Here is a 24,469-nt window from a genome sequence, read left to right as displayed (position 1 = left end):
TGGATAAGATATGAGATAGCGTTCTTAGTCATGTGCCAGTCTTTAATCGCTTACTTAAATGTGATCAATTTTTGGTTATTTTTTGTTGGTTGTCGCTGGTGAGTTTGTTGCAGGTTATGAGTTAACAATATCTTGATACTAATAAATCCTCTGACTCATAATGAAACTATATTTTTTATTATGTACAGTGTACATAGTGAATGTCAATTGTATAAGGTGTGTTTATATCCGTTTTTAAGATTGAAGTTTATAGACTGTCGACTGGACGAGTCAGTAAGACTGTCAGCCACCTGTGTAACACTCAGGAATGACTTACATCCTAAATTAGGGTATATAGTTAACTGTTAATATACACTGAGATACTGTTCACATTTACTGAGTTTACAGAGAATACTTCGATATTATATATATATATATATATATATATATATATATATATATATATATATGTTTTTTTTTTTTTTTTTTTTATCACACCGGCCGATTCCCACCAAGGCAGGGTGGCCCGAAAAAGAAAAACTTTCACCATCATTCACTCCATCACTGTCTTGCCAGAAGGGTGCTTTACACTACAGTTTTTAAACTGCAACATTAACACCCCTCCTTCAGAGTGCAGGCACTGTACTTCCCATCTCCAGGACTCAAGTCCGGCCTGCCGGTTTCCCTGAATCCCTTCATAAATGTTACTTTGCTCACACTCCAACAGCACGTCAAGTATTAAAAACCATTTGTCTCCATTCACTCCTATCAAACACGCTCAAGCATGCCTGCTGGAAGTCCAAGCCCCTCGCACACAAAACCTCCTTTACCCCCTCCCTCCAACCCTTCCTAGGCCGACCCCTACCCCGCCTTCCTTCCACTACAGACTGATACACTCTTGAAGTCATTCTGTTTCGCTCCATTCTCTCTACATGTCCGAACCACCTCAACAACCCTTCCTCAGCCCTCTGGACAACAGTTTTGGTAATCCCGCACCTCCTCCTAACTTCCAAACTACGAATTCTCTGCATTATATTCACACCACACATTGCCCTCAGACATGACATCTCCACTGCCTCCAGCCTTCTCCTCGCTGCAACATTCATCACCCACGCTTCACACCCATATAAGAGCGTTGGTAAAACTATACTCTCATACATTCCCCTCTTTGCCTCCAAGGACAAAGTTCTTTGTCTCCACAGACTCCTAAGTGCACCACTCACTCTTTTTCCCTCATCAATTCTATGATTCACCTCATCTTTCATAGACCCATCCGCTGACACGTCCACTCCCAAATATCTGAATACGTTCACCTCCTCCATACTCTCTCCCTCCAATCTGATATTCAATCTTTCATCACCTAATCTTTTTGTTATCCTCATAACCTCCACTTATATATATATATATATATATATATATATATATATATATATATATATATATATATATATATATATATATATATGTATATATATATATATATATATATATATATATATATATATATATATACAGTGGACCCTCAAATTTCATCCCTTTTCTGTATGTAAAACTATAGTTATTCTCTATAAAATGTTTTTTTTTTTTTTAATATTTTTGGATGTCTGGAATGGATTAATAGGATTTACATGATTTCTTATGGGAAATATTAACAAAAAAATACATTTTATAGAGAATAACTATAGTTTTACATACAGAAAAGGGATATATATATATATATGTATATTTATATATATATATATATATATATATATATATATATATATATATATATATATATGTATGTATTTACATATATATATGGATTTGTCCATTAAAAACAGAGTAGGGGAGTTAGTAGATGGGGAGAGGGAGGTATTAGGTAGATGGCGAGAATATTTTGAGGAACTTTTAAATGTTGAGGAAGAAAGGGAGGCAGTAATTTCATGCACTGGCCAGGGAGGTATACCATCTTTTAGGAGTGAAGAAGAGCAGAATGTAAGTGTGGTGGAGGTACGTGAGGCATTACGTAGAATGAAAGGGGGTAAAGCAGCTGGAACTGATGGGATCATGACAGAAATGTTAAAAGCAGGGGGGGATATAGTGTTGGAGTGGTTGGTACTTTTGTTTAATAAATGTATGAAAGAGGGGAAGGTAAATAGGGATTGGCGGAGAGCATGTATAGTCCCTTTATATAAAGGGAAACGGGACAAAAGAGATTGTAAAAATTATAGAGGAATAAGTTTACTGAGTATACCAGGAAAAGTATACGGTAGAGTTATAATTGAAAGAATTAGAGGTAAGACAGAATGTAGAATTGCGGATGAGCAAGGAGGCTTCAGAGTGGGTAGGGGATGTGTAGATCAAGTGTTTACATTGAAGCATATATGTGAACAGTATTTAGATAAAGGTAGGGAAGTTTTTATTGCATTTATGGATTTAGAAAAGGCATATGATAGAGTGGATAGAGGAGCAATGTGGCAGATGTTGCAAGTTTATGGAATAGGTGGTAAGTTACTAAATGCTGTAAAGAGCTTTTATGAGGATAGTGAGGCTCAGGTTAGGGTGTGTAGAAGAGAAGGAGAATACTTCCCGGTAAAAGTAGGTCTTAGACAGGGATGTGTAATGTCACCAGGGTTGTTTTAATATATTTATAGATGGGGTTGTAAAGGAAGTAAATGCTAGGGTGTTCGGGAGAGGGGTGGGATTAAATTATGGGGAATCAAATTCAAAATGGGAATTGACACAGTTACTTTTTGCTGATGATACTGTGCTTATGGGAGATTCTAAAGAAAAATTGCAAAGGTTAGTGGATGAGTTTGAGAATGTGTGTAAAGGTAGAAAGTTGAAAGTGAACATAGAAAAGAGTAAGGTGATGAGGGTATCAAATGATTTAGATAAAGAAAAAATGGATATCAAATTGGGGAGGAGGAGTATGGAAGAAGTGAATGTTTTCAGATACTTGGGAGTTGACGTGTCGGCGGATGGATTTATGAAGGATGAGGTTAATCATAGAATTGATGAGGGAAAAAAAGTGATTGGTGCGTTGAGGTATATGTGGAGTCAAAAAACGTTATCTATGGAGGCAAAGGAGGGAATGTATGAAAGTATAGTAGTACCAACACTCTTATATGGATGTGAAGCTTGGGTGGTAAATGCAGCAGCGAGGAGACGGTTGGAGGCAGTGGAGATGTCCTTATATGGATGTGAAGCTTGGGTGGTAAATGCAGCAGCGAGGAGACGGTTGGAGGCAGTGGAGATGTCCTTATATGGATGTGAAGCTTGGGTGGTAAATGCAGCAGCGAGGAGACGGTTGGAGGCAGTGGAGATGTCCTGTCTAAGGGCAATGTGTGGTGTAAATATTATGCAGAAAATTCGGAGTGTGGAAATTAGGAGAAGGTGTGGAGTTAATAAAAGCATTAGTCAGAGGGCAGAAGAGGGGTTGTTGAGGTGGTTTGGTCATTTAGAGAGAATGGATCAAAGTAGAATGACATGGAAAGCATATAAATCTATAGGGGAAGGAAAGAGGGGTAGGGGTCGTCCTCGAAAGGGTTGGAAAGAGGGGGTAAAGGAGGTTTTGTGGGCGAGGGGCTTGGACTTCCAGCAAGCGTGCATGAGCGTGTTAGATAGGAGTGAATGGAGACGAATGATACTTGGGACCTGACGATCTGTTGGAGTGTGAGCAGGGTAATATTTAGTGAAGGGATTCAGGGAAACCGGTTATTTTCATATAGTCGGACTTGAGTCCTGGAAATGGGAAGTACAATGCCTGCACTTTAAAGGAGGGGTTTGGGATATTGGCAGTTTGGAGGGATATGTTGTGTATCTTTATACGTATATGCTTCTAAATTGTTGTATTCTGAGCACCTCTGCAAAAGCAGTGATAGTGTGTGAGTGTGGTGAAAGTGTTGAATGATGATGAAAGTATTTTCTTTTTGGGGATTTTCTTTCTTTTTTGGGTCACCCTGCCTCGGTGGGAGACGACCGACTTGTTGAATATATATATATATATATATATATATATATATATATATATATATATATATATATATATATATATATATATATATATATATATATATGTCGTGCCGAATATGTAAAATTGGTCAATTAGCAAGAACTCATTTAAAATTAAGTCCTTTCTAAAATTTTCTCTTATACGTTTAAAGATATATTTTTTTCATTGATGTTAATGTAAAAAATTATGATTTTGCACTAAAAGAATCTTAGAAAACTTACCTAACCTTATTATAACAAGAACAATTTATTTTAGCCTAACCCAACTAAATATATTTTAGATTTGCTTACAATAATTTAATACTAAACAAACGCAGTGAAATATATTTTTTTCGTCAGGTTTAGAATGATTTTGGCGAAATTATTGCATACATAAATTTTCACTTGTCCTATATGGCAAGATGAACGTTGCTATTTAAGCCAAGATCGCAAGTTCTGCCTATTCGGCACGACATATATATATATATATATATATATATATATATATATATATATATATATATATATTTATATGTTGTAGGTAGTAGGTTGGTAGACAGCAACCGCCCAGGGAGGTACTACCGTCCTGCCAAGTGAGTGTAAAACAGAAACCTGTAATTGTTTTACATGATGGTAGGATTGCTGGTGTTTTTTTTCTGTCTCATAAACATGCAAGATTTCAGGTATATCTTGATACTTCTTACACTTAGGTCACACTACACATACATACATGTATACAAGCATACATGTATATATATACACACCCCTCTGGGTTTTCTTCTATTTTCTTTCTAGTTCTTGTTCTTGTTTATTTCCTCTTATCTCCATGGGGAAGTGGAACAGAATTCTTCCTCCATAGCCATGCTTGTTGTAAAAGGCAACTAAAATGCCGGGAGCAAGGGGCTAGTAACCCCTTCTCCTGTATATATTACTAAATGTAAAAGGAGAAACTTTCGTTTTTCCTTTTGGGCCACCCCGCCTCGGTGGGATACGGCCGGTGTGTTGAAAGAATATATATATTATATATATATATATATATATATATATATATATATATATATATATATATATATATATATATATATATATATATATATAATATAATATATATATATATACATATATATATATATATATATATATATATATATATATATATATATATATATATATATATATATTTCTTTCAACACACCGGACGTATATATATATACATACATATATATATATATATATATATATATATATATATATATATATATATATATATATATATATATATATATGCAATAAGATCACAGTAAACAGGTGATTTCATAATGTGCAAAACAACCATTGTGAAAGAATAGTGAAATTCCAAGCGCTTTCGTGACTACTCACATTATCATATTGTTCCTTGATAATGTGAGTAGTCACGAAAGCGCTTGGAATTTCACTATTCTTTCACAGTGGTTGTTTTGCATATTGTGAAATCACCTGTTTACTGTGATCTTATTGCATATATATATATATATATATATATATATATATATATATATATATATATATATATATATATATATATATATATATTGTATATATATATATATATATATATGTATATATATATATATATATATATATATATATATATATATATATATATATATATATATATATATATATATATATATATATATATATTGTATATATATATATATATAATTATATATATATATATATATATATATATATATATATATATATATATATATATATATATATATATATATATATATATATTCAACAAGTCGGCCGTCTCCCACCGAGGCAGGGTGACCCAAAAAAGAAAGAAAATCCCCAAAAAGAAAATACTTTCATCATCATTCAACACTTTCACCACACGCACATTATCACTGTTTTTGCAGAGGTGCTCAGAATACAACAGTCTAGAAGCATATACGTATAAAGATACACAACATATCCCTCCAAACTGCCAATATCCCAAACCCCTCCTTTAAAGTGCAGGCATTGTACTTCCCATTTCCAGGACTCAAGTTCGACTATATGAAAATAACCGGTTTCCCTGAATCCCTTCACTAAATATTACCCTGCTCACACTCCAACAGATCGTCAGGTCCCAAGTACCATTCGTCTCCATTCACTCCTATCTAACACGCTCACGCACGCTTGCTGGAAGTCCAAGCCCCTTGCCCACAAAACCTCCTTTACCCCCTCTCTCCAACCCTTTCGAGGACGACCCCTACCCCGCCTTCCTTCCCCTATAGATTTATATGCTTTCCATGTCATTCTACTTTGATCCATTCTCTCTAAATGACCAAACCACCTCAACAACCCCTCTTCTGCCCTCTGACTAATACTTTTATTAACTCCACACCTTTTCCTAATTTCCACACTCCGAATTTTCTGCATAATATTTACACCACACATTGCCCTTAAACAGGACATCTCCACTGCCTCCAACCGTCTCCTCGCTGCTGCATTTACCACCCAAGCTTCACACCCATATGAGAGTGTTGGTGCTACTATACTTTCATACATTCCCTTATTTGCCTCCATAGATAACGTTTTTTGTCTTCACATATACCTCAACGCACCACTCACCTTTTTTCCCTCATCAATTCTATGATTAACCTCATCCTTTGTAAATCCATCCGCCGACACGTCAACTCCCAAGTAGCTGAAAACATTCACTTCTTCCATACTCCTCCTCCCCAATTTAATATCCAATTTTTCTTTATCTAAATCATTTGATACCCTCATTACCTTACTCTTTTCTATGTTCACTTTCAACTTTCTACCTTTACACACACTCCCAAACTCATCCACTAACCTTTGCAATTTTTCTCTAGAATCTCCCATAAGCACAGTATCATCAGAAAAAAGCAACTGTGTCAATTCCCATTTTGTATTTGATTCCCCAAAATTTAATCCCACCCCTCTCCCGAACACCCTAGCATTTACTTCTTTTACAACCCCATCTATAAATATATTAAAGAACCATGGTGACATTACACATCTCTGTCTAAGGCCTACTTTTACCGGGAAGTAGTCTCCCTCTCTTCTACACACCCTAACCTGAGCCTCACTATCCACATAAAAACTCTTTACAGCATTTAGTAACTTACCACCTATTCCATATACTTGCAACATCTGCCACATTTCTCCCCTATCCACTCTATCATATATATATATATATATATATATATATATATATATATATATATATATATATATATATATATATATATATATATATATATATATATATATATTGCAAACAATTGCAGACAGACGATCTTAACTATGCAGTACAAGCCACAGGGGGCATGGAAATCTTTAGCTCAAGTATTTTCACACTTCTCAGTGCGTCATCAGGAGATATGCAATGTTGCCAGGCAGCAGCTGAAGAGTGAGGGGAAGTTTTTCTCAGAATAGCGCAGAGTGGGCCTGTTGCCTCCTCCTGGCTCTCTTAGAGCTCTCATATATATATATATATATATATATATATATATATATATATATATATATATATATATATATATATATATATTTATATATATATATATGTCGTGCCGAATATGTAAAACTGGTCAATTAGCAAGAACTCATTTAAAATTAAGTCCTTTCTGAAATTTTATCTTATACATTTAAAGATATATTTTTTTCATTAATGCTAATGTAAAAAATTTTAATTTTGCACCAAAAGAATCTTAGAAAACTTACCTAACCTTATTATAACAGGAGCAATTTATTTTAGCCTAACCCAACTAAATATATTTTAAATACGTTTACAGTAATTTAATATTAAACAAACACAATCAAATATATTTTTTTCGTTAGGTTCAGAATGATTTTGGCGAAATTATTGCATACACAAATTTTCACTTGTCCTATATGGCAAGATGAACGTTGCTATTTAAGCCAAGATCACAAGTTCTGCCTATTCGGCACGACATATATATATATATATATATATATATATATATATATATATATATATATATATATATATATATATATAATGTGTGTGTGTGTGTTTGTGTGTGTTTGTGTGTGTGTGTGTGTGTATGTGTGTGTGTATGTGTGTGTGTATGTGTGTGTATGTGTGTGTATGTGTATGTGTGTGTATGTGTGTGTGTGTGTGTGTGTGTGTCTGTGTGTGTGTGTGTGTGTGTGTGTGTGTGGGTGTGTGTGTGTTTGTGTGTGTGTGTGTGTGTGTGTGTGTGTGTGTGTGTGTCGGTTTTGTGGGCGAGGGGCTTGGACTTCCAGGAAGCTTGCGTGAGCATGTTAGATAGGAGTGAATGGAGACGAATGGTTTTAGGAACCTGACGAGCAGTTGGAGTGTGAACAAGGTAATATTTTGTGAAAGGATTCAGGGAAACCGGTTGGCCGGACTTGAGTCCTGTAGGTGGAAAGTACAATGCCTGCACTTTAAATGAGGGATTTAAGATATTGGCAGTTTGGAGGGACATCTGAACTGTCATATATGGGCGCCTCTGCAAGAACATTGATTATGTATGAGTGATGGTGAGTGTTGAATGATGATGAAAGTATTTTCATTCTTTTTGGGTTTTTCTTTCTTTTTTGGGTCACCCTGCCTCAGTGGGAAACGGCCGACGTGATAAAAATAATGTATGTCGTGCCTAATAGGTAAAACTTGCAATTTTAGCTTAAATAGCAATGTTCTTCTTGCAGAACAAGGCAAGCGAGAATTTGTGTATGCAGTAATTTTGAAAGAAATATTCTGAACCTAACGAAAAAAAAATATTTCATTGTGTTTGTTTTTTATTAAATTATTGTAAACGTATGTAAAATATATTTAGTTGGATTAATATATTTAGTTGGATTAGGCTAAATTAAATTGTGCTTGTTCATAACTTGAACACCAGAATAAAATACTCAAGGTTCAAGCCTCTATAGGAAAGGTTTAAATTTGTACGATTATCACTGGTGGAGTGAGAATGTGTTAGTGTGTGAGGTTGAAGACCATAAAGGCGCCAGAGTGCACTGGTTATCACACAACCTCAGCTGGTCTTTGTGTGTGTGATATCCGGAGTTTGGAGAAATGCTTATGAAGCGTTAAAGTGCAATGTCAACAGTTGCCGTTTGTATGAATAAACTACCGAGTTGATATTCCATCTTAAAACCTCAACAGAAACAAAGTTAAAACAGAAATCAGGCAACTGGTGCAAGCAACACTCCTTGCAACATTCAACACTCAACCAAACTGGAATCAACCCGAGAATGGCACTCACTTTATTATTATTATTAAATTGTTAGGGAAACGCTAAGACCGTAGGGGCCCATAAAGCCAATAGAATTCTTGGCTTCATTTCAACAAGTATAAATAATAGATGTTCTCAGGTTATTCGTCAATTTTATATATTATTCTTAAGGCCTCATTTAGATTATGCTGCTCAGTTCTGTTCTTCATATAGCATATAAATGTGCTGGAAAATATACAGAGAAGGATGGCGAAGTTGATTCAAAGTAACAGAAACCTTTCTTACGAACACAGGCTGAAGGCACTGAATGTACACTTCCTGGAAAGACGTAGAATCAAGGCAATTATGACTGAAGTGTCCAAATGGAAAACAGGAATAAGTACGGGGGATATAAATAGCGTGTTGGAAATATCTAACCAATACAGGAGCCGCAGTAATGGATTTAGTTTGGATAAATTTGGATTTAGCAACTATATAGGGGAGGTACTGGATTGGCAACAGAGTTGTAGATGAATGGATCAAACTCCCAGGTAGCGTAAGAAGACTTAATTTTAAAAGGGGTGGACCGGTAAGCCAGCGGAAGGCCTCGGTAGGATGACCAAAAGATCTGTTGTGGGTCATCATATGACTAAGACCCGCGTCAGGAAACACTTGCCTTGTTTCCTGACGAATCTTATCTAACCTAATCAAGTTAGATAAGCTGTAAATATAGACTGGATGGGCACATGAATGTGCTCTTTATTCTCGTGCTGTTAATCAAGTTGCATCTGAGGAAAATGCGGTAGTTGCCATTCCTCGGGTCAACAGTCTTTCATCAACGGGTGGTGGTTAGCAGTGATAACAGAATAAGCAGTGTGCCCACGTCACTGTATATCTAGGTAACTCCCTCATGTTCAGACACCCTTATCCTATTTCAGTGTTTCATCTTATCCCATTCCCACTTCCTACTCCCATCATTACCAGCTCTATGGTCCCAAACTGCCACGCCCCTAGAGGGTGGCCGTACCCCTAGAGGGTGGCCGTGCCCCAGAGGGTGGCCGTGCCCCTAGACCTAGAGGGTGGCCAAGGTGTTGACTCACCACCCGTGTGACGCACTTGTGTAGCGTAACCTTTCTGGAATCTCACTTCTAGTGAATCCTGTTGTGTTCTCTGTATGATGCAGCGTATATGAAGCCTACTGTGTGTGTGTGTTTGTGTGTGTGTACTCACCTCGCCTAACTGTGGTTGCAGGGGTTGATTTATAGCTCCTGGCCTCGCCTCTTCAATGATCGCTACTAGGTCCACTCTCTCCCTGCTCCATGAGCTTTATCATACCTCTTCTTAAAGCTATGTATGGTTCTTGTGTCCACCTCATTTTCCAGACTATTCCACTTCCTGACAACTCTACGACTGAAGAAACACTTCCTAATATCCCTGTGTGTGTGTGATAGAGAGAGAGAGAGAGAGAGAGAGAGAGAGAGAGAGAGAGAGAGAGAGAGAGAGAGAGAGAGAGAGAGAGAGAGAGAGAGAGAGGAGAATACTGTTTGCTGAGGGTCAGGGCCGAGAGACTGCTCTGGGCACCCTTTTTTCAGGGTAGCAGCAGCACACTGCTGATGTATCCAACTTCGCTAAATAAAAAAAAATCCAGCATTTGCTGGTTGATGATCTGTTGAGTCTTGTCATACCTGCTCTTGAGACTGTGTATGGAGTGTTCCTACATCACTTCTTACCTGGAGGTTATTCCGGGGATCAACGCCCCCGCGGCCCGGTCCATGACCAGGCCTCCCGATGGATCAGGGCCTGATCAACTAGGCTGTTACTGCTGGCCGCACGCAGTCCAACGTACGAGCCACAGCCCGGCTGATCCGGCACTGACTTTAGGTATCTGTCCAGCTCTCTCTTGAAGGCAGCCAGGGGTTTATTGGCAATTCCCCTAATGCTTGATGGGAGGCTGTTGAACAGTTTTGGGCCCCGGACACTTATGGTGTTTTCTCTTAGTGTACCAATGGCGCCCCTACTTTTTATTGGGGGCATTTTGCATCGCCTGCCCAGTCTTTTACTTTCGTAGGGAGTGATTTCTGTGTGCAGATTTGGGACCATTCCTTCCAAGATTTTCCAAGTGTAGATTATGATATATCTCTCCCTCCTGCGTTCCAACGAGTACAAGTCAAGTGCTTCCAAGCGTTCCCAGTAGTTAAGGTGCTTGACAGAACTTATACGTGCAGTAAAGGATCTCTGTACACTCTCTAGATCTGCGATTTCACCTGCTTTGAATGGAGATGTTAATGTACAGCAGTATTCCAGCCTAGAGAGAACAAGTGATTTGAAAAGGATCATCATGGGCTTGGCATCTCTCGTTTTGAAAGTTCTCATTATCCATCCTATCATTTTCTTTGCACGTGCGATCGTGGCACTGTTGTGATCCTTGAAAGTGAGATCCTCAGACATTACTACTCCCAGGTCCCTTACATTATTTTTCCGCTCTATTGTATGGCCGGAGTCAGTAGTATACTCTGTTCTAGTTATTATCTCCCCCAGTTTTCCATAACGGAGTAGTTGGAATTTGTCCTCATTGAACATCATATTGTTTACCGTTGCCCACTGGAAAACTTTGTTTATATCTTCTTGGAGGTTAACCGCGTCCGCGTCCTCAAGTCATTTCTCTTCCTGACCATCCCAAGATTGAAGAAATTACTCCTGATATCCCCTGAACTCATCTATAATTGTAACTTAATAGTGTGCCCTCGTGTACCCGTTTTCCGCTTCCTGTGTAGTCCATCTCTTTCCATCCTGTCAAGTTCTTTGAACAACTTTTTGTGTGTATTCACTCACCCATATGTGCTTACCTATATGTGGTTGCAGGGGTCGATTCACAGCTCCTGGTCCGGCCCCTTCACTCTCTGACTACAAGAGTCCTTGTGGTTTAGCGCTTCTTTTTTATAATAATAATCTGACTACAAGATCCTTATCGTACCTCTTCTTAAAGCTATGTATGCATCCCTCCTCCACTTCTACACTCTATAGACTGTTCCATTTCCTGACACCTATAAGGTTGAAGAAATACTTCTTATCCCTCGTATCCCTCCTGTCTTCCAGTGTCATCAGGTTGAGTTCCCTTAGCCTTTCCTCATAGGATATACCCCTCAGCTCCGGGACTAGTCTTGTTGTAATCTTGCGCTTTCTCTAATTTCTTGACGTGCTTGACCAGGTGTGGGTTCCATACTGGTGCTGCATACTCCAGTATGGGCCTGACGTACAAGGTGCACAGTGTCTCTTGAATACCTAATAATTCCTTATAAGCATGCATGCATGTGTGTGTGTGTGTGTGCGTGTGTGTGTGTGTGTGTGTGTGTGTGTGTGTGTGTGTGTGTGTGTGTGTGTGTGTGTGTGTGTGTGTGTGTTTGTGTGTGTGTGTGTGTATTTGTGTGTGTGTGTGTGTTACCATTTTGTCCTAGGCACATGTCGATTAGACACTAGGCCTGTTGTATATGCGTGTGCGTGTACTCACCTATTTGTATTCACCTATTTGTGGTTGCAGGGGTCGAGTCCTAGCTCCTGGCCCCGCCTCTTCACCGGTTGCTACTAGACCCTCTCTCTCCCTGCTCCATGAGCTTTATCAAACCTCGTCTTAAAGCTGTGTATGGTTCCTGCCTCCACTACGTCATTTTCTAGGCTATTCCACTGCCTTACAACTCTATGACTGAAGAAATACTTCCTACTATCTCTCTGACTCATTTGTGTCTTCAACTTCCAATTGTGGCCTCTTGTTTCTGTGTCCCCTCCCTGGAACATGTGTGTGTGTGTGTGTGTGTGTGTGTACTCACCTAATTGTGGTTGCAGGGGTCGAAACTCAGCTCCTGGCCCCGCCTCTTCACTGAGTGTTACTATGTCCTCTCTCTCCCTGCTCCATGAGCTTTATCATACCTCATCTTAAAGCTATGTATGGTTCCTGCCTCCACTACCTCACTTGCTAGGCTATTCCACTTCCTGACTACTCTATGACAGAAGAAATACTTCCTAACATCCCTTTGACTCATCTGGGTCTTCAACTTCCAATTGTAACCCCTTGTTTCTGTGTCCCCTCTCTGGAACATCCTGTCTTTGTCCACCTTGTCTATTCCACGCAGTATTTTGTATGTCGTTATCATGTCTCCCCTAACCCTCCTGTCCTCCAGTGTCGTCAGGCCGATTTCCCTTAACCTTTCTTCTTAGGACATTCCCCTTAGCTCTGGAACTAACCTTGTCGCAAACCTTTGCACTTTCTCTAATTTCTTGACGTGCTTGATCAAGTGTGGGTTGCAAACTGGTGCTGCATACTCTAGTATGGGCCTGACGTACACGGTGTAGAGTGTCTTGAAAGATTCCTTACTTAGGTATCGGAACGCTAATCTCAGGTTTGCCAGGCGCCCATATGCTGCAGCAGTTATCTGGTTGATGTGTGCTTCCGGAGACATGCTCGGTGTTATGGTCACCCCAAGATCTTTCTCCTTGAGCGAGGTTTGCAGTCTTTGTCCATCTAGCCTATACTCCGTCTGCGGTGTATAGGCGTATGTGTGTGTGTGTGTGTGTGTGTGTAAAGGGTGTTTATTTTGCGTCGTTTTGAGCAAATAAACAATATGTTATGGTCTTTGTTACACCATGATCTTACTCAATGATCTACACAACTGTTGCTGACCACAGGCTGCACTCAAGAGATACACTCAGTCTCTATGTAACCTTATTTATACTCGTCCGTATATTGTCTTATCCTAGTCAGTGTTGAGAGAATGACAAATTAAGACTCGGAAAAATTTACTGCAGCGAGACATTACATTATCAGGTTTATAGACTTGATAAACCTATATTTAGAACGAAACGTTCTCACATAAAAACGTTTGTTGAATAATATGTATTTTTACATTTCTAGTATGACTTAATGCTTGTGTCCCTCGCCCCTTAAGGGGTTTGGATAATATATCCACAGCATATATCCACGTGGTGGATATATACTGTGTGTATCCTCGTAGCGATGGTTACCACAGTGCTGCTAAATATCGTTTACGTTGAATATATGGACTCCGTATTTTATCGTACCTGTGAAATATTTTAACTAATGTTTAGTATAATAATAATAATAATAATAGTAACATTGAAATATATAATATTAAACAATATATATAATATGAACAATTTTAATTCAGTACATAACGTTCACTGGAATACATAATATTAATTGGTATAATAAATGTTAAACAGTGCTGGCAAGTTGATGGTCGAGTATGAGTTGAACCTGCCTTGCATGGGTCACTACGTCTCTTGCCCAGCAGTGTTCCTTTATTCTTATGTTTTTACATGTGCAGCATTTATTTCTCTGTATTGTCGAAACGTTTCGCCCGAGCTGGAGATTTCACTTATATTTGTCTGTATTCTACTGAAAAACCCGGCTGAGTAGGCGAAATATTTCGACAGTAAAGATATCTTAGTGCTATACACGTATCATACTCGTCTCATAGTATTTTTTGTTATTTTTTTAATTTAGAACATTTCCGTCTAGGATCGATATTTTGTATATTAATTTGATGTTGTTTGGTTGAGGCGTTTGACCTGGGCGAGCGTCCACTGAGCAGCGAGGTGTCCGCCGTGGTCTATGTAGCTGACGTCAACGATCACGCACCCCAGTTCGACCGTGCCCTCTACAGGAAAGCTATCCCCGAGGACACACCTCCTGGCACCTCCGTCACACAGGTGAGTGTCACAGTCACTCCTGGAATCTCCGTCACACAGGTGAGTGTCAGTCACACCTGGCACCTCCGTCACACAGGTGAGTGTTATATTCACACCTGCCGCAACACCTCTGTCACATAGGTGAGTGCCACAAGGTCACACATCTCCAGACACCTCCGTCCCTGACTCCTCCGTTACACGGGTGTGTGTCACAAAGTTACATCTACCTGGACACGTTCGTCACATAGGTGAGGAACTGCTAATTACTCCAGCAGAAACTTAATTATTTTAGAAGGAACGTGAAATTACTGTAGCAGAGGACCATGTATTATTTTAGATTAGAGAAACTTGAATTATACCAGCAGAAAGGAATATTTTAGCACTTCAAAATAAAGGAACCCTCCAGCAAACACGGTTAACATAACGCCAGGCACGGAACTTTCACGGAGAGTTAATTCCGTGCCTTGATCACCGTCCATAGTTACCTTGAAGACTGAGACACTTGTGTAACACTTGGGAATCTTTATTGAGGAAACGTTTCGCTAGTCACTGGCTTCTTCAGTCCAGTACAAATAAGAACGGTGGAAGAAGAGAAGTAGTTTGAGGTAATCAGTCCCTCAGCCTGGAGTCGTTGTATTCAATCCGTCAAGTTAGGCTGAACACATCGACTCCAGGCTGAGGGACTGATTACCTGTAGCTACTCCTCTTCCTCCACCGTTTTTATTTGTATTGGAGTGAAGAAGCCATTGACTGGCGAAATGATTTCTCAGTAAAGATTCCCAAATGTTGCACATATGTCTCATTCTTCAGTGGTGACGTGTACTTCAGTGGTGACGTGTACTTAGCTCTGTGAAGACCTGTTTGTGTGCTCTCTGTGAATCTGAACCAGGATGCCCTCTCTTGAGCAGCTTTACCAGCAGCTGAGAGAAGAACTCAGAGTTGCTAAACTGGAGATACGGCGATTAACGGAGGAGAACAAGAGGATTCGTAGTAATCCACCTGTTGTGAGTCCCCAGGTTAAGAGGGGAGCTTGGTCAGTGGCCGGGCAACATGGAACCAAGCTGAAGATTAAGAAAACGGTTGAAGAGGCAGAAACAACGAGAAACCAGAAGACTGCCGTGGAAACTTCCAACTCATTCTCGGTGCTACCTGACGAATGTGAGTGTTCTACTGGGAATGCCACAACGAGCACCAAGGAAGCATTGGCAGACGTGAGTGAGACATCCCTAGAAACCCCAACGAAGACCATCGAGAACGTCATGACGAATTCTACAAGTGGTGTAATGCTACCTGGCGAATGTGAGTCGACTACTCGGAGCATCACTACGGACGACGCCAAGGAAGGTAAAAACATTGTTGTTGTTGGGGATAGCCAGATTAGGTACATGGATAGGGCATTCTGTTTGAAGGATTCTAAAACTAACCCAAAAAGTTTTTTCCAGGTCTATAGAACAAAAGTCAGAGATAAGATAGGTCCCCTTAAAAATAACTATGGGCATCTTACTGACAAAGAGAATGAAATGTGCTCGATTTTAAATAATTATTTTCTCTCGGTTTTTACACAGGAAGACACTAATAATATTCCGGTAATTAATTTTTATAGTGGATCAGAAGAAGATAAATTATGTAACATCACAGTCACTAGTGAAATGGTTGTGAAGCAGATAGACAGACTGAAGCAAAATAAGTCACCGGGTCCTGATGAGGTTTTTTCAAGGGTTCTAAAGGAATGCAAAATGGAAGTCTGTGAACCATTAACTAATATTTTTAATTTATCTCTTCAAACAGGTGCAGTGTCTGATATGTGGAAGATGGCTAATGTAATTCCTATTTTTAAAACAGGGGACAAGTCGTTACCGTCAAATTACCGCCCAATAAGCCTGACCTCAATTGTAGGCAAATTACTAGAGTCAATTATAGCTGAGATTATAAGAAGCCATCTCGATAAGCATAGCTTGATTAATGATACTCAGCATGGATTCACAAGAGGCCGGTCTTGTCTAACTAATTTATTAACTTTCTTCAGTAAAGCTTTTGAGGCTGTTGACCACGATAAAGAATTTGATATTATTTACTTAGATTTTAGTAAGGCATTTGATAGAGTTCCGCACCAAAGACTGTTGAAGAAAGTAGCAGCTCATGGCATTGGGGGAAGGGTGCTCTCGTGGATCGAATCATGGCTCACAGACAGGAAGCAAAGAGTGTCCATAAATGGGGTTAAATCCGAGTGGGGATCAGTAACAAGTGGCGTTCCACAGGGATCAGTCTTGGGCCCGTTGTTGTTTATAATATATATCAATGATCTTGATGAAGGAATTACTAGTGATATGAGCAAATTCGCCGATGACACGAAGATAGGTAGGATAATTGATTCAAACGTAGATGTTAGGGAACTTCAGGAGGATTTAGACAAACTCTACTCTTGGTCAGAAAAGTGGCAGATGCAGTTCAATGTAGATAAATGCAAGGTTCTGAAGCTCGGGAGTGTCCATAACCCTAGCACTTATAAGTTAAATAATGTAGAACTTAACCATACAGATTGCGAAAAGGACTTGGGGGTTATGGTAAGCAGTAACCTTAAACCAAGACAGCAATGCCTAAGCGTACGTAATAAGGCAAATAGATTACTGGGATTTATATCAAGAAGTGTAAGCAACAGAAGTCCAGAGGTCATACTGCAGCTTTATACATCATTAGTAAGGCCTCACCTAGATTATGCAGCTCAATTCTGGTCTCCATATTACAGAATGGACATAAATTCGTTAGAAAACATTCAGCATAGGATGACTAAATTAATACATAGCATTAGAAATCTTCCTTATGAAGAAAGATTGAAGACTCTTAAGTTACATTCACTTGTTAGACGAAGAATGAGGGGAGACCTGATCGAAGTGTATAAGTGGAAGATAGGTATTAATAAAGGGGATATTAACAAGGTCTTGAGGATATCTCTCCAAGAGAGAACCCGCAGTAATGGATTTAAATTAGATAAGTTTAGATTTAGAAAGGACATAGGAAAGTATTGGTTTGGAAATAGGGTAGTTGATGAGTGGAACAGTCTACCTAGTTGGGTTATTGAGGCTAGGACTTTGGGTAGTTTCAAATTTAGGTTGGATAAATACATGAGTAGGATGGGTTGGATTTGAGTGGGACTTGCACATCAGAGCTTATTTCTTGGGTAGCATTGAAAATTGGGTAGGTCAAATGTTTGTTAGTGGGATGAATTGTAAAGGACCTGCCTAGTATGGGCCAACAGGCCTGCTGCAGTGTTCCTCCTTTCTTATGTTCTTATGTTCTTATGTCGGTTTTCTAAACCATTTATCACATATAAACCTTATCAGCCTAGTTCACGCACGATATTTGCCAAGGTAATATTATTTCTAAAACAATGTCAATGTTAGCTTTCCAAGCTTCAGGTAAAAACAATGGTGCGGTGAAGGGTGAGGCAAGTAACGTTGTACAGTGTGTGCATTATCTATAGCAGTTATGTCCGTCTATCCGGTGTATCAAGCACGTCGTCTCTCGTGTTGTCACTCCTCTTATCCCTTCGTGGTATCATAAACTGTCACTTCTCAGTAGATTTCCGCTGGACTTTATTATTTTGGATATACATATTGAGGAGATTTTTTTTTTTATATTTTTGTATTTCTGGTGTGAAAATTAACAGACTTCTTAAGTGTACTGTCTCCAGAGTTATGATACCTCATATATGTAGCTGCCCTAACTGGTTAGTATGACGATGGTACACCTTGTTTTATGCTATAACAGTGGGGCAGCTAGTATCATCTCTCACTGGTTTCTATAACGACGGAACAGCTAGTATCATCTCTCCCAGTGGTTGCTATGACGACGGAACAGCTAGTATCATCTCTCCCAGTGGTTGCTATGGCGACGGAACAGCTAGTATCATCTCTCTCAGTGGTTGCTATGACGACGGAACAGCTAGTATCATCTCTCTCAGTGGTTGCTATGACGACGGAACAGCTAGTATCATCTCTCCCAGTGGTTGCTATGACGACGGAACAGCTAGTATCATCTCTCCCAGTGGTTGCTATGACGACGGAACAGCTAGTGTTATCTCTGGTTATTATAACATGGGTAGAATTTTTTCTACATTATTTATGGCTGAAAAAACAGATTAAGAAAAACCTTCTATAAGATATTATTAGGATCATTAACCCGGCGGGTTAGTACCCAGGATAACAATAAAGCCAAGCAGTGTGACTTGTTTCCACTAGGCCCCTTTGATTCTTGTGCTCCCCAGGATACGAGCTTCACCAGTCGACTAATACCCAGGTAGCTACTTAATGCTCCTGTTCCCTTTCACCGACACTGAGTCACCTTAACCTAGGTAGCTTTTGTTCCCACTGTGTAACTGACTCTGCAGACCAGGAACAAGTTATACAGGGTTCGGCAGGACGTGGGTGTTTAGTCTTCCTTCAACAGGAATCGTCACCTTGAAAAGAATTTATGTAGACTGAGGATCGAGCACACATGTCACTCATAGCTACCTGTTTGCTGGTGCTCCTGTCCACCTCTGTGCATCTGGCGACGTGCTGTTAACTGTGGATCACATTTTAACAATCTGCCTACGGCTTAGAGCTGTTCTCTATCGTCGTGGTTGTTATAATTACTGAGGTGCCCGTAGGGAGCTTGCGGAAGTGTTGGAGAAAGTCATTTGACAATTTACTTGGGGGGGGGGGAGAGGGGTTATTGATGTTGGTTATTTTAACTTGGTATGATGGTAGTTGTGTTATGTACTTACGTTCGTTGTTTTTATTATTGGTTCATTTTTATCCTTGTTCTTATTATGTCTTTGAGTGCTGAGTTACCTACATAGTCAACGTGCTCCATAAATGTAACTACTGCTACTACTACCCACTATGTGACTATCATATAGAACAGGTACCAGCAAACCACAAAATAAAGTGGTGTCTGAACCCACGGCGAGTGAGTCGTAAAATTCCAGGCCAGTGCGAGTAAGTTTTACGACTCACACGCCGTAGGTTTAAACCTCACCCGTTCCATGGTTTATTTGCAATCATGTATTACGATTGAAAACAAACCACGTACTTAAGTACTTAATAACGTAGTGGATGTGTTTGAGCGGCTTGACTTGACTAAGTCCTCAGTCTCTCTGCTCACTCTCGAGTACAGGAGTTGTGATAATGTTTGTAGACAGCCTGTACTGTCAGAGCACACAGCCTAGCCGTCTGCTCTGACTAGTTCATATTTCGCGGCATTCAGTGCTGCCCTCTGTAGGCCTACCTAGGTCGGTGGGAAGCACAGACCACCCTCTCTCACTCCTCGACCAACTGACGTGATAGTCACAGGTGCCCCCTCCACGGACTGGCTTGCGGTCACTCCCTCACACTGCCCGTTGTGTACTCACTCCTACCCGATTAAAGCCAATCTAGTCCACGGCCGTATCATTGCTACCTACGCTACCTTCATCGGCACTAAACCGCTGTTCAGCAGTAAGAACAGCAATAACAGTGGTGACAGCGGAGTCAGCGGCATTGTGAGCCTCTTCAGGGTGGAGGGGTAAACACCATCGGTCGACGCCAGTCAACATCATCCGTCGTCATCCAACGCACCTGCTGGCCTAAAGAGTTATCTGTTACTCCCAGCGTCTTGACGGGACCCGAGATAGATCTTCGTCCTAGATTTTTCCCACAAAATCTGGACATAGGCGTCACGGCGTCATCTCCAGCCTTAGCAGTCACGTGTTCACCTCATCACCCTCTCTACAGCCCTTCAACACTCTCCAGCACCATTCTCCTGGCTCTCTACTCGATGAAACAGCGCGGCAAACCAGTTTTCTCTTCCCCTGGATGGGAGAGTTTTTTTTTGCCTGTTGCATTTTTTTGTCCATTTTTTATTTTACTAGTGAGCGAAAGCCAGTCCCTCTCTGGGGTAGCTAGTGTAATTCCTTTATACCTATGGGCCCACCAGTATTGTCGCGTCGGGACGACGCGAGGTGCGTGGCCGAGCAAATGTAGACAGCCTGTACTGTCAGAGCACACAGCCTAGCCGTCTGCTCTGACTAGTTCATATTTCGCGGCATTCAGTGCTGCCCTCTGTAGGCCTACCTAGGTCGGTGGGAAGCACAGACCACCCTCTCTCACTCCTCGACCGACCGACGTGATAGTCACAGGTGCCCCCTCCACGGACTGGCTTGCGGTCACTCCCTCACACTGCCCGTTGTGTACTCACTCCTACCCGATTAAAGCCAATCTAGTCCACGGCCGTATCATTGCTACCTACGCTACCTTCATCGGCACTAAACCGCTGTTCAGCAGTAAGAACAGCAATAACATGTTCTGGATGTGTGAATTTTTGTCTGCCTTGACTGTCACTCTTCACGGCTCGCTAATGTTATTGTGGTGGGCGACTTGCTTCCTTAAATGTCCCATAAAGTCGCAGATGTATCTAATTACCAGTTCTCTAATTACTGGGGGTGCCTGTAGGGATCTCGGGGAACAACTCATAGGAGAATATTTTGACGATATGATTTTTAAGTGATGCAGGATGTCTTAACTCTGTGTAAGAGTTATGTTATTCTTGCTGGTAGTCTTATTGTCTGTTAGTTTTATTTTAAATGATAATGGTAGCATTGCTGACAAAATGTTAGATAAATGGACATAGATGCAACTAATGAGACATTTTATTGTGGCAATGTTTCGCTCTTCTGGAGAGCGAAACATTGCCACAATAAAATGTCGCATTAGTTTCATTTGTGTCCATTTACCTAATTTTTTTTATTACATGTGCATATTTTTAACACAGTCTTATGTGTGTGTGTGTGTGTGTGTGTGTGTGTGTGTGTGTGTGTGTGTATGTGTGTGTGTGTGTATGTGTGTGTGTGTGTGTGTGTGTGTGTATGTGTGTGTGTATGTGTGTGTGTGTATGTGTGTGTGTGTGTGTGTGTGTGTATGTGTGTGTGTGTGTGTGTGTGTGTGTGTGCGTGTGTGTGTGTGTGTGCGTGTGTGCGTGTGTGTGTGTGTGTGTGTGTGCGTGTGTGTGTGCGTGCGTGCGTGCGTGCGTGTGTGTGTGTGTGTGTGTGTGTGTGTGCGTGCGTGTTTGTGTGTGTGTGTGTGTGCGTGCGTGTGCGTGTGTGTGTGCGTGTGTGTGTGTGCGTGTGTGTGTGTGTATCACTTCCTGACCCTGATACCACATGTCAGTGGTGATATCTTCCAGGTACAGCTGTAACTTCCTGACACATCCTGTCTTCCTCTTTCTTACAGTGATAAACTACCCACACTGACGGTAGTGGTGCATTATTAATGGCGCAGTTGCTGTAATTATGATGGTAGTTAATATCATATAGTGTCACCCTGTATGGTTGCAATTTGCTTATTTTGGTTGTCATGGGTTATCTTAACGGTGTTTAGGGTAGCAGTAGTGCCACTCTTATCGCCCGCACCATTATGGTGGTTATGGGTTTTTTTTGCGGAATCAGAAATCTGCAGTGTGTACACTAGAGGAAAACCAAATAAGCGTAATGGGACCAAGACTTTCCAACGCTTTCCTTTCTTACACAGAAGGGATTACCAAAAAAAAAAAAAAAAAAAGACGTCTGGCTGTCTTGAAGAGAGAGAGAGAACTTGACAAGTTTCTCAAGACAGTTCCTGATTAGACAGGCTGTGTGCCGTACGTTCAACTTCATGTGGCTAGCACCAACAGCTTGGTTGATCAGGCCATTCACCGGGAAGCCTGGTCTGGGACCTGGCCTCGGGGGCGCTGACCCCCGGAAAATACTTTTAATAACTAATGCTGGCTAGTTTAACTTGGTGTGATTGTATTTTTGTGTTGATAGCTGTATTTACGTATTGATGCTGTATTAATGCTGTATTGATACTGTATTGATGCTGCATTAGTGCTGTATTAATATATTGATGCTGTTAGTGCTGTGTAGCTTGTTAGTTTTATCTTTGATGTGTGTTGTGTTTGTTACTATCAAGAGAGATGCATGAACTTTGTTCTCTCTCTCTCTCTCTCTCTCTCTCTCAAACACTGGCTTTCATCCTCGTGGTAAAAAAAAAAAAATTCTTCAACATCGTTGTCTTAGTTCATTATCTTTCAAAATTGTCTTCTTTCATTGTTAATTATCCTTCATCATCATTGTCTTCTTTCATTGTTAATTATCCTTCATCATCATTGTCTTCCTTCATTGTTAATTATCCTTCATCATTATCTTCCTTCATTGTTAATTATCCTTCATCGTCATTGTCTTCATTGTTAATTATCCTTCATCATTGTCTTCCTTCATTGTTAATTATCCTTCATCATCATTGTCTTCCTTCATTGTTAATTATCCTTCATCATTGTCTTCCTTCATTGTTAATTATCCTTCATCATCATTGTCTTCCTTCATTGTTAATTATCCTTCATCATTGTCTCCCTTCATTGTTAATTATCCTTCATCATCATTGTCTTCCTTCATTGTTAATTATCCTTCATCATTGTCTTCCTTCATTGTTAATTATCCTTCATCATCATTGTCTTCCTTCATTGTTAATTATCCTTCATCATTGTCTTCCTTCATTGTTAATTATCCTTCATCATCATTGTCTTCCTTCATTGTTAATTATCCTTCGTCGTCATTGTCTTCCTTCATTGTTAATTATCCTTCATCATTGTCTTCCTTCATTGTTAATTATCCTTCATCATCATTGTCTTCCTTCATTGTTAATTATCCTTCATCATCATTGTCTTCATTGTTAATTATCCTTCGTCATCATTGTCTTCCTTCATTGTTAATTATCCTTCATCATTGTCTTCCTTCATTGTTAATTATCCTTCGTCGTCATTGTCTTCCTTCATTGTTAATTATCCTTCATCATTGTCTTCCTTCATTGTTAATTATCCTTCATCATCATTGTCTTCCTTCATTGTTAATTATCCTTCATCATTGTCTTCCTTCATTGTTAATTATCCTTCATCATCATTGTCTTCCTTCATTGTTAATTATCCTTCATCATCATTGTCTTCCTTCATTGTTAATTATCCTTCGTCATCATTGTCTTCCTTCATTGTTAATTATCCTTCGTCATCATTGTCTTCCTTCATTGTTAATTATCCTTCATCATTGTCTTCCTTCATTGTTAATTATCCTTTGTCATCATTGTCTTCCTTCATTGTTAATTATCCTTCATCATTATCTTCCTTCATTGTTAATTATCCTTCGTCATCATTGTCTTCCTTCATTGTTAATTATCCTTCATCATTATCTTCCTTCATTGTTAATTATCCTTCGTCATCATTGTCTTCCTTCATTGTTAATTATCCTTCATCATTATCTTCATTGTTAATTATCCTTCATCATTGTCTTCCTTCATTGTTAATTATCCTTCATCATCATTGTCTTCCTTCATTGTTAATTATCCTTCATCATTGTCTTCCTTCATTGTTAATTATCCTTCATCATTATCTTCCTTCATTGTTAATTATCCTTCATCATTATCTTCCTTCATTGTTAATTATCCTTCGTCATCATTGTCTTCCTTCATTGTTAATTATCCTTCATCATTATCTTCCTTCATTGTTAATTATCCTTCATCATTGTCTTCCTTCATTGTTAATTATCCTTCGTCATCATTGTC

At 39.6% G+C, this 24,469-nt stretch overlaps 1 protein-coding gene across 5 annotated transcripts in view; it reads left to right on the top strand.

Moving 5' to 3' along the window:
* Cad88C (cadherin 88C) overlaps positions 1 to 24,469 on the top strand; it is a 346,082-nt gene that overhangs the window by 242,363 nt on the left and 79,250 nt on the right. For all 5 annotated transcript variants that reach the window (XM_070086212.1, XM_053777631.2, XM_053777630.2 and 2 more), the window contains one exon: positions 14,736 to 14,885. In XM_070086212.1, the coding sequence (XP_069942313.1) occupies positions 14,736 to 14,885 (150 nt within the window). The remainder of the gene's footprint in view (positions 1 to 14,735; positions 14,886 to 24,469) is intronic.

The sequence above is a fragment of the Cherax quadricarinatus genome, chromosome 18, assembly GCF_038502225.1.
Source record: "Cherax quadricarinatus isolate ZL_2023a chromosome 18, ASM3850222v1, whole genome shotgun sequence".
Classification (NCBI taxonomy): Eukaryota; Metazoa; Arthropoda; class Malacostraca; order Decapoda; family Parastacidae; genus Cherax; species Cherax quadricarinatus.
Note: the sequence above shows the minus strand (reverse complement) of the source record. Positions and strands in the feature narration are given on the sequence as shown.